The sequence below is a fragment of the Glossina fuscipes genome, unplaced genomic scaffold, assembly GCF_014805625.2.
Source record: "Glossina fuscipes isolate IAEA_lab_2018 unplaced genomic scaffold, Yale_Gfus_2 61, whole genome shotgun sequence".
NCBI lineage: Eukaryota > Metazoa > Arthropoda > Insecta > Diptera > Glossinidae > Glossina > Glossina fuscipes.
This window is the reverse complement of record NW_023998433.1, coordinates 1,076,599-1,087,773: the sequence shown is the minus strand read 5'-3', so window position 1 is coordinate 1,087,773 and position 11,175 is coordinate 1,076,599. Positions and strand designations below refer to the sequence as shown.

Below are 11,175 nucleotides of genomic sequence, written 5' to 3'. Positions count from 1 at the left end.
AATTCAAAACAACAAGTAAGAGAATTATAGTCGGGTAAGGCCGACTTTCAAACCCACTACAGCATTTCGCTCAAAACAATTATTCATTGGTTTTAATAATAATAATACGCCAAAAATTGCACATAGTTTTGATGCTACGTAATTCACATTCGGCAAGGTTAACTTTTTTATTTATTTACTATTACGCACCAACTTTCACAGTAAAATATTGAAAATTATACCTTAAGGAAATTAAAAAGTTAAAGGTTTAGGTTTCGTACGCACGGTTATATAAGAGGAGGTTCAAAAAATTTCCCCACCCGAACCACATTTCTCAATGTCGAGGTGCTGCAGCACAGTGAAGGTCGTTGAAAAATTTTGGAAGTGGCAAATTTTTTGCAGTGGAGTTAACGAGGGAGTGGCCGAAAAAGATGACCGATTCCAACCGTTTTCAATAGCGTTCGTCCTTCGATCGAAGCACGTCAGTGTGCCAAATTTCACCAAAATATCTCCAAAATTTTGCGACTTGCAGATTGAATCCAAAAATACAGGGACAGAAAATGATTCTGAATCGATCGATATAATAAAAGCAGGGGCGATCTTAAACCCTTCTGGGTGTTACGTACGTCCTCAGGAGCCTAATACATTCTGTACAACAAGTGACGTAGGGCATAAACAGAGCAGCCTAACTAGAAATAAAAACATAAAAATCTGATCGGAAGTCTGCGTATTATCTTCTAATTAAATTGAACTCTTTAAAAGTCGACAGAACATATAGGAAAAATTAGTTCAGCTCATTTGATTAGTGTTATGTTAAGAAAACGCTGAACCGGTTAACGAAAAACACACTCGCGCTTTGATATGTAACAAAAATTCTGGAATAGATTAATAACTAATAAAAAGCACAAACACACAAACTTAATGATACTGTGAACAAGTAAATGTGGTTGATCGAAAACTCCTCAAAGAATATATTTATTATAGGTTGCATTCTGGCACTACTTAAATTTAACAATTACAATATTTTTTCATATAACTTATTGTCATTTCTACATTTGATAATTAAACGTTGTTCTATTGAAAACGGTGACTTACAAGTCAAATTTTTTGAAGTAAGAAAATCGTAATCGGCTGTGATCAACTTTTTCATACCCACTATCTGTATGTTAAAAAATTTTTAAGAAACTAAAAGAATTACATTTTTATATCCGCCTGAGTGGCCGAGTAGGCAAGAGTCTCGACTAGCAACTCAATGATCGTGGGTTTCAAATTTCAAGTGCGGTAGAGTTTTTAATAAAAGCCGAAAGCCTTCGATGCTAGCGCTTCAAGACTTAATCCTAGAATTTATTCTCTGGCTAAATTTATAATAATAATAATAATATACATTTTCCAACTTAATAATTTTGAGCAAGCGTGGCTGGTTTTGTCCAATTCCTTAGAATATACAAAAATGCACAAATTTTTATCGTATGTTTATTGCAGTTTATAAGTAATGAGCAAAAGCCCCAGTAAGCTGAGGTGTTTTCACTTTTATGCTGTCCTCTAGGCGAGTCCCGAATTGGTCTATTTTCGATAACGACCTCGTTGCAAGAACTTTCAATGTGTATGGCAGTTTCGAAGGCGATATCTTTATTTCTGCGGTGGAAAATGTGTTTACCATAGGTCAACAGGCGGACAGATAGACATGTGAATAGGCATAAGATCTATTCGACAATATGTGTGTATACTGCCATCCTCATGTGATGGGTATAAAAATGTAACTGCTGCTCCTGCAATGTTGAAGATATTGAGATAATAAGTAAAAGGGCATTTTTTCATTCGGCCTTGAAAATTTCCAAAGGAACTATTATAGTAATTGAAGTATACGTTGGCTGTCGTTTGTTTTTTTTTCTCCAATCACGTGGTTCGCTCTTAGAATTTTACTTTTTGTTTGTTGTTTTGTTGTTGTTCTTCTACTCACTTGAAGAATGGCTTAAATGGTTTTTTATTATAACTCGTCTTTTTTTATAACACTAAGAAATTCATGAGTGTACGCACATTTGTATTCCTTACTGTATATGCACATATTAGCTTCTATGTGCATAGCATGATTGTAATTAATTTAGATTCATACGCAAACGACGGTTTATACGACATTTATTTGAATCAAACACTACAGCAATGCTATCTAAATTATCGGCTATATAAACATGTATGCCAGCATGTATTCATATATGTGTTTATGTACAAAATTCTATTTTAATGAGACATTTCATTTTTTAAATCCATTAAAATAAAATTTTTAAAGGAATGATAGTAGCATTAACCATCACACCATCATTATAAAATATGCTCATTCCTTTATACTTCCTAGTATTTTCAGTCTTACTCTGCTTAATTTATAATTCGTAAATTCATAATTAGTTTGCTGCCAGAATATATGAGTGCATATTAGATGAACACTAATTCACGTTTTATAACACTACAGGTGTAAACTGACCACTTATTTTCATGAACGATTTCTGCCAAGCTTTTATAAATTTTATCGTTCTTTTTTATAGTTTCTACATAATATTATAAGATAAAACTATCTGTTAGTGATTTTACCTCTTTATTCCTCTCCTCTGACCACTGCACTCCTTTCTGAAATCATTTACAGAAGCGCAGCGGTTTAATCCTCGGGCTGGTCTTGTCCATTTGAATGTTGCAATTCAGCTCTCTTGACTCTACTGACTGTCTTTCGCAAATATTCTGCTTATGTACGCTTTTACAAGCAAGTTACAAGTAGCTAACTTCATTGCGGCATTTTTGTGTTAATCCCACTTTTTCATGGAAACTCAAATCGTCGAATATGGGATTTTCGTAACAATGTATTACATGTTATATCAATTGATCCCAAGATAAGTTTGTAAATGAAACCGAAAATCTGTTAAATACTATAAATATATTTGTTATCGGTAGAAATAGCGCCTGTCTTTCTTGACCATTTATAATTGAAGTTTCAAAATGTTGCGTCAATTGCTCTCTTGTCACTTCCGTCAAGTTAGCTTGTGAAGTCAACCAAATAGAATGCAGAAGATTGGATTTAAATAATTATTTACCTGCGAAGTGATCATATGTTTGTGATCATACAAATTCTATATTGTCTTATTTGAGAAATAAGTAAAAATTTATTAATAAATTTTCTACAAACTATGGTCCATTATCAACAGAAAAAAAAATTACAGCGAAGCTCACGATTGATACAAATGAGAACTACATGAAAGACGAACAATATTTGAAAAGTGCTACGTGATTTAAACTTGTTTAAGAACTTGATTTCATCATTTATTTCTTCTTCTACTTGAGTGAAAAAGAACAATATTCAAGCCCCATGCTTCAACTTCTGATCGTTTCATAAATATATCTTGTAACTCAATTCAGTAACTTATCTGAGTCAATCGAATTGCAACGGTTTCGTCTTTAACGAAAACACCAGGGGTATTCCAATGAATTGCGCCTGCTGATATGCCGTTTTATTTAGTCCATTTACATTTTTATTTTATTTATTTCTCGTAGAAAACATAGAATACTACATTTTTCCCCTCAGGTCGAGTTCTCTAATAAACCAGTTCTTGGAAATCCATCTACGCTACTGCAAAGCAAGCACACATTTTTTCTATTATAAATAGCTCAAAAAAATGTGGTCCAAAAAATTTGACCGTAAGGTAACCTAACCGTAAAGGTAACACTAAAATTACCAAATGTACGCGGCTTACCGCAAATTGATCTATATACATATAAATATTGTATATATATTTATATATATATAAACATTATATATATATTTATATATTTATTTATATATACATATATATATATCTGTGTTTAATTCGATCCTTAAAAGCTCCACCTAAATATATATGTGTGTACATACATACAAGCCTACCACCGAAGGGTGGGAGTATAGTCGTTTTGTCATAATGTTTGCAACGCTTAAAAGGAGGCTTCAGAGATCGTGTTTCCTTGATTAGTATAAAATTCTGAATTGATTAAGCTATGGCTTTCTGTCTTTATGTAAATTTTTTTTAACAATACTTTCCAGCGAACAAAAAGATGTAAGATAAATTTTATCTCATTCCCTTTTTATAACCATAAATAAAACTATGAAGCGCTAAAGATATTAATGCTGGTGGGTAAATGCGAGTTCCGGATATATTGAATGGAATATACATGTCAAAAAGAAGTCCTATCGTTTATTGAAATTTAGTTATGTTCTACTATTCGCTATTTCTCACTTGCGTGCAGAGACCATCCATCTCATGCGTCTTTGATCATACTCTATGAACGATACCACGACTTGATACAACAATCTAAAGCTAAGCTAAGCGTATATAATCGTAATCGACAAATACAAATTTGAATAGATCAACACGACTTGTGGAAAATGCGCGATCTACTTCTTATAATATAAAATTTGTAGCAAGTACTCATATAAAACTCAATAGAAATATTTTCCAAGGCCATCTATAAATTTTACATGAAAGTAATCTTAATTGACAAATTGAGAGGTGTGTAAGTAGTAAAATATTATGCAACATTTGTATATTGGTTTCAGCTGATTTTTCCTCTTTGCTGTATATAAGTTTTCACGAGGAAATAGAAAGTTTAATATTCCAGGCATGTTTAAGGCATATTCGTGAGATCTTCCGACGAACTGCTATAACCAAGCAATTTTTACAATAAAAAATTATGATTATATGGGCGTTAAATTTGTATATCGATGCATTACAAATGTTTGATCAATATGGCATATTCTCAAACCTCTAGCGAGGATATTGACCGCGACCCGATCAGAACCATCTTCAATATTTATAATGCCATTATCTTGAAACAGGGCCCAAGAGCTTCCACCTACCACATATCCTAAATATTTAAATTTAAAAAAAAAAAAAGTAAATTTAATTTATTTGTATTTATACGCATTTTTGTATTACCCGCCCAATTTTGCTCAATTTCAATATTGATGTGCAAATGTGGTCAACTTAATAGATCCAATAACACTTTATTGAGGACGTTGTCATCATTTAACTGATTTAATAAGTTCAGATAGTTTTTTTTCGAAATTTTATATTATTTAAAACTAAGTATGTTCTAAAAGTTATATTTAAAACATCTGCAAAATAAACTTGCTTGTAGATCGCGTGTGGTGGACATAAATGTCGTTTAAAGATAGACAACAATTCTCAGTTTTATTTACTAAATTATTAAATGCGTTATGAACCGTCTAATATTACAAAAAATAAGCCACATTTATAGAAGAAGTTCAGGTTCTTTTGTCATTAGGTAGGCAAACATTTTTCCATTGAGATTATCACTGTTGACAATAATAAACTAGTAAGTAAATTGCTTTTGCAACTTGCCTTCTCTAAGCCTACTTCTATGTTTCCCTTGCTGTGTCCTGAAAGACATCGCAAGCCTTTTCGAAGTAAGGATTCGAGAAATTGCTCACGTTTACAGTGTAATTACGTAAATAATGATAAAAACGCGTAGAACGACGTTCTCCAGAAGCGCGTAATTTCTCACTGCGGCATATAGATCTCAACGAGGGCTCATAGTCCAAATATCGAGCGCGGATATTACGAAACTGATCGGGGCCTAGTTCCTCACACAAAGAACAACTATAAAAAATTCAATTAAAGTAAAAAAGAAATATTCAATACATTAAATAGTACCTTGATTTTATTGGAACGAATAAATTGTAGGGACAAGATTGAGCATCTAAGTTAATCGAGATCGCTTGCTCTAGTAGAAAATGGGATATATCTTCTGAAAGGTGTGGCACTAAACGATCGACAACCCCAAACTTTGACTTCATCTGATGTTCGCTACCGTTCAGCATACAGAGCTTACTGATTGCTTGCTTGTCGCATAGTGACGATATGGAGAGATTTTCATAAAATCTACATAAATTGTCAAGCGGTGTTACACAGCTACTAGTCTGTGTGGCACTATTAAGCCATTGCTTCTTCGGAGATCGGGATTTACGCTTAACAGTTTTTGAATTATTATCCGTTGACCACGTACCTAAATCCTGAAGCTTTTTCGATGCACGAAGTATATCAGTCAAATTTGCAGACAACAAATGAAAATCTACTGGACATGGTATAAGGCACTTACTATTTTGTCGTGCTGCATAGAATTCAAATAACGAACAATGCGTATAAATGGTGGACTCTTGGATCTCAGAATTGGTGTGTATTTCTTCGAAATCCGGCATTGCGTTTACAATGTTGCCTGTTTCTTGTTCTATAGAGAATTGCCTTTTGCGTGGTGAAGCAAAATAGCTAAAATTTCCACTGTCAACTTTAATCCGGCGTTTTTCCGAATTGTCGTTTGTTGATAATGATTTCAATTGTCGGCGGTCACCGCCGCTTTGTATAAAGAATTGCAATTCAAGTAATGTCCTCCTTAAATCAAGTTGATTATACAAATATAAGGAGATTAGATCATGCCTTCTTACAGGACAATTCTCTATTAGTGAAAGAATCGCCAAAAATTTTGTTATATTTAGAACATTCGGAGGTTTGAAATGTATTGTATTCTGCTGCATAAGCTTTTGTAGATGAGTACAATTTGGATTGGAGGCAACAATGATGACTGGTCGTTTGGAACTACCCGCCAAAGTGTAAATGGCATCAGTGAAACCAGAATCAGTTTGTTCAAAGACAACGTCGGCATCCTCAATCAATATTAAAGACTTCCTCGTAGTATTTCCTGCTGGATCCCCAAAATTTGAATCTGTTGTTAATTTTATAGAAGCCGAATTTGAACCCTTTCGCTTATTGGAAGCTTTTGACTTCAAACCGTTGAACGATGCTTTTAAGAGATTTTGACCAGGGCAATTAGCGACGCCTATAGAATCTTTACGAATCTGATGTGATTGCGTAGCTTCTTGTAAATCTTGTATTAAACGTTTCCCAGTCCTTTTCATGCCAGCGTTAATTTCTAAAACATTGAAATTCATTTCATTAGCTAAAGTGAAGACAGCGCTCGTTTTACCACTAGAAAGAGGACCCAGCAAAACCACTGTATTGCCGCAGAGTTTCTGTTGACTTGAGTAAGACTCATTCAGATCCATAAAATCAAAAGGATCAGTACTTTGATGATTGCGTCCATTTACCGAGCCATTGGTCCAGTATGATAAAAAATCTTTAAGTTGTTTTACAGGACTTAAATTAACCAACACTTGCTCAAGTAACAAAGGTTTATATTTTTCACTAAAAAGCAATTCTCCATTAGGTGCTGCCGTTGGAGGAGAACATTCTTCGTCTGATATTAATTTCGATTTAGTGTTAAGTAACGGCCGTCTTGCGTGACGTGTAACCATAAACGACTCTGTAACTTGTTCAGTATCCTGGGCAGAGTCGATAGCACTGAAAAAGCGATACTTTTCACGCATTTGATTGTAACATTTGTAAGTGCGGAAAGGTTCAAATTCCGCTTTCCAAGACTTAACAATTTCTCGTTTATTAGCCAAAATAGGTAAGGGGTTCAAATCAGCATTTATTGAAAAAGATTTTAATGTTTTTGCCTAGAAAAAATATAAAATAACTGCACATATAATTCTACAAGGCACCAAATATTGCAACTCACTTGAAAACCTTTCAATATGCAATCGGTTAAATTACTTCCAAAGGAACGCCTTGTAAATGACTGTATTCTATGACGTTGAGTTGATTGAAGAATATATGATGATTGTACTTCAGATCGTAGTTTAATTATCGTCATTAATGTTGAATCTTCCTTAATTAACATTTTTTGAGGTAGCTGTTGTATGTGCGAAATTTTGGGAAACAATTCTACAGCGCCCTCATAGTTTTGCTCGCATTGCTTCTGTTTTTCCTGCTCTAGACGCAATCTTTCAGGAACCCCTGAATGCAGAAAAGCTTGACGTGCCTTAAGTATTTCTGGGTTAATATCGGGTTTTGAAAAAGAACGTACGAATAAAGGCGCTAATTTTTTCGGAGTAGTTTGTGGTGCACTAGCACCGGTATCAAATTGTTCAAGGATGGTATCATCCAGGATAATAATGTTATTAGATTCTTCTTCCTTATCATTGGTCGAATCAAGTTCGTTCATTATAACGTTATATGCGTTGTATTTTTGGGTTCTCGGAGTTGCTTTTTGACTTTTTTCTAAATAATAATCGTAACGTGATTTACTTGCACATGATCTTCTGGGTCGGCCACTAGGCGTATCAGGTGTTACAGTACTTTTTACCAATGTATCAGTTTTTACCATAGAACTTTTTCTTTTTCGATTACGGGTTTCGGTACATAATGCACCTATAACTTTAGTTGTTTTTACGTTAGGTGATTCTTTTTTTGGAAAATAGCCCAAAAGACCGTTAGTTTTTTTTGTGGGCGAATTAAGTTTAGCGAGATATTCAATTGATTCTGTATCTATTTTTGATGTACTGTGGTCTAAGGATTCGTTAAAATCAACGGAAACATTGTATTTTTTCCGTGGTCTGCCAATTCGTTTCAAAGATTCAGATTCCTCAGATTTTACGGCAGTAGAGGCAGTTGTATTCTTCCCTCCATTAATCAGCATTTCCTTAAATCTTTACTATATATATTAGTTTTATAATAGAAACAATTTATCACTTTTTTACCTTTTAGCTTTCGCGTCTAATTGCTCCTCAACATATATTTCATGATCTTCTTCTTCCATTCTACGCTTGACGGCACCTTTCCTCTCATCCCATTCCTGAAGTTTACTTTTGCGTTTAACATTGAATTCCGAGTGCTCTTCATTCACGACGTCTGGCGACTTTTGCTCTTTACCTGGGCTATTTGAACCCCTCGATTTGTTGCGGGCATTCATCATAACTTCAAACGCGTTTGTGACGCGCATATTTTCCTCGCTGGTTTCACACTTTTCACTGCTTTCATCTTCAGTCAGTATTTCAGCAATTTCATTTCCATTATTTTTTTGCGTTATGCCGGATGAAAAGCTCTTTTTTGGAGATCTTTGAAAGTGTTGTAATATGGTTCCATTTCCAGAAGAACTCTGCAATGATACATTAATATTCTCTTGACTGCAACCTTCTCTTAATGGTGTTTTTTTTATTTTAACTCGTTCTTTGTGTCGATGTTTATGCTTGGACTTCTCCATTTTGCTCATACTATTTTGAGACGCTATATATTGTGTTGTCGTCGAGGCTTCCGTAAGGGTCATCTTCTTTTGCTCTTTCTTACGGCGATGTTTTTCTCGATGTTGTTTCTTCACTGTGTGTAAAACCTCTTCCATATTCTGCAGTATCATTTTAGAATCTACACGTAGACATGACGAGTTCGATGACACCTCAGGCGTTGTTGCGAAATTAACTTCAGAGTTGGCAGCCGGTTTTCCGTCTGCTTGAGCTACGTTGCTTTCAACGGTACGGGTAGAATTTACGTCAGTATTCATATTGTTCACGACATTTAATTTAAAAGTAACAATATCAGGACATATCTCCCAAAAAACGATATAGTTGACTTAAAACTAATAAAAAACAAATTGACCTAAAGAAGCAGAGATAGATATGCGTACAGTGCGTACCGTGCGGTTGAGAGCCTAGCGAGTAAAATGCACACCAAATATTCGGAGGAAGCAATAAAATACAAGTTTTTTTCAATAAAGAGCATATTTTTTTTAATTGTTGTTTGTAGAAATGAAAAATGTATAAACAAATCACATTATTACACGCAACGGTGTGATATTCGTACAACAAAATAGATTTCAATTTGACCGAAAACTTTTCACTTAGTGTATCATTAACAGTGTGCCTTCAAATTGTTGTCTAAATAATTTACTTTTGTTCACTAATATTTACGCAAGCAGAAATATTCACATTTTAAAATTGAATGCCTTAAAAACAACTCTTTTTACAGTTTCTCTCTCAGAGAATACTAAAATTACGATAGCTATTGATACAAATTATGTTATGAGAGAAAATTTATGAATAATAGCGCGGTAATGTTATACTATGACTTAGTCACACTATTTTCTTATCAATTTAACATTTAGAGTAGATTTAATATAGAGTTTTGTTGTAAATATCAGAATATTACATTCGCCTGAGTGGCCGAAGTCGAGAAATCTCGACTAGCAACTCACTGGTCGTGGGTTCGAATCTCAAGTGCGGTAGAGTTTTTAATAAAAACCGATATTTCTTGATTGTATTAAATATATGAAATAACCACAACAGAATACGAGGTTCATACACTCAACAACGAAAGAAGGCGGTATATTCACATTCGCAGAACGTTTGCGGCAACCATAAAGAAGCGTCAAAAATCCCTTAAAATATATACATTACCTAACCAGTGTCAAATATGGAACGCACTTAAACACGTTCGACTGTTAGTCTCTCTGTGCAGTTGTTCCTTTGTTCGAATGCACATTATCTGTGATAAACTTTCTTCGCTTCCCAAAAATGAAGATATCGCCCTCCAACATTGGAAAAAAAATTTGGAAATTACCCAACTGGATCAAAGGACACTCTCACAAAGCAACCTCAACTGAAAACCTTTTGCTTTCTAATATTTTTGCTAACAATTCATGGAGTATACATATTTTTAATCCCTTTTTTCTACAAAAATAGAAAAATTCATCTTCGCCCACTCAATATTAGAAAGTATGAAAGTTTAAATTTTCCTTCTTTTTTTAGTGGCTCTTTAGGAAAAGGGTGATAACGGTGTTGAAAATTCGATCACCGCCAAATATAATCTTCTTACTTTTTATAGAATTTAAACAAGGTATAGTCTTTTAAAACATTCTGGGGTATGGGGCATGCCTGCATATTTAAGTGTGGCAGAGTCTTTGGTTCGGGGGTATCCTCCAAAATACCCTAAGCAATCTGTTAACCATACCCACGATTACTAAATTATGCTTTTCGGGAGCAAGCAACACCTACCTGTTCGCTGTCTATTATACTGATGTAAAGAGAAAACTTTAACATGCAGCCAAAATTCTTAGCTACTTTCTTCCATTCATATTTGATAGGCAGTACTCTTTATACCAAGCTTTTTTTTTAATATTATAATAATATTAATTTTATAATATTTATATAATAGTTATTTTGCATATGTTAGTTGAGTATACTTACGTTGATTCCTGTAATTTCTTTATTTTTACCTCTCAAACGATATGATAAGGCAGAAGAGCGAAGATTTTATTAACTATTTGTAG

The 11,175-nt window shown here is 34.0% G+C and overlaps 1 protein-coding gene across 4 annotated transcripts; it reads right to left on the bottom strand.

Annotated features, from left to right (window-relative positions):
• Window positions 1-5,173: 5,173 nt before the first annotated feature.
• Window positions 5,174-10,050, bottom strand: LOC119637890 (ATPase family AAA domain-containing protein 5). Of its 4 annotated transcripts, none has more exons than XM_038034326.1 (5): window positions 8,615-10,050; window positions 7,594-8,563; window positions 7,000-7,531; window positions 5,673-6,945; window positions 5,174-5,618 (listed from the first exon to the last, which is right to left on the bottom strand). In XM_038034326.1, the coding sequence occupies exons 1-5, from the start codon at window positions 9,409-9,411 to the stop codon at window positions 5,378-5,380; spliced, it is 3,813 nt and encodes a 1,270-aa protein (XP_037890254.1). In that variant the 5' UTR covers window positions 9,412-10,050; the 3' UTR covers window positions 5,174-5,377. The 4 variants fall into 4 exon arrangements, with proteins under 4 accessions (XP_037890254.1, XP_037890253.1, XP_037890257.1 ...); XM_038034325.1 differs by having other exon boundaries at window positions 5,673-7,531; window positions 8,615-9,486; window positions 9,544-10,050; XM_038034329.1 differs by having other exon boundaries at window positions 5,673-7,531; window positions 7,594-8,568; window positions 8,615-8,692.
• Window positions 10,051-11,175: the final 1,125 nt, after the last annotated feature.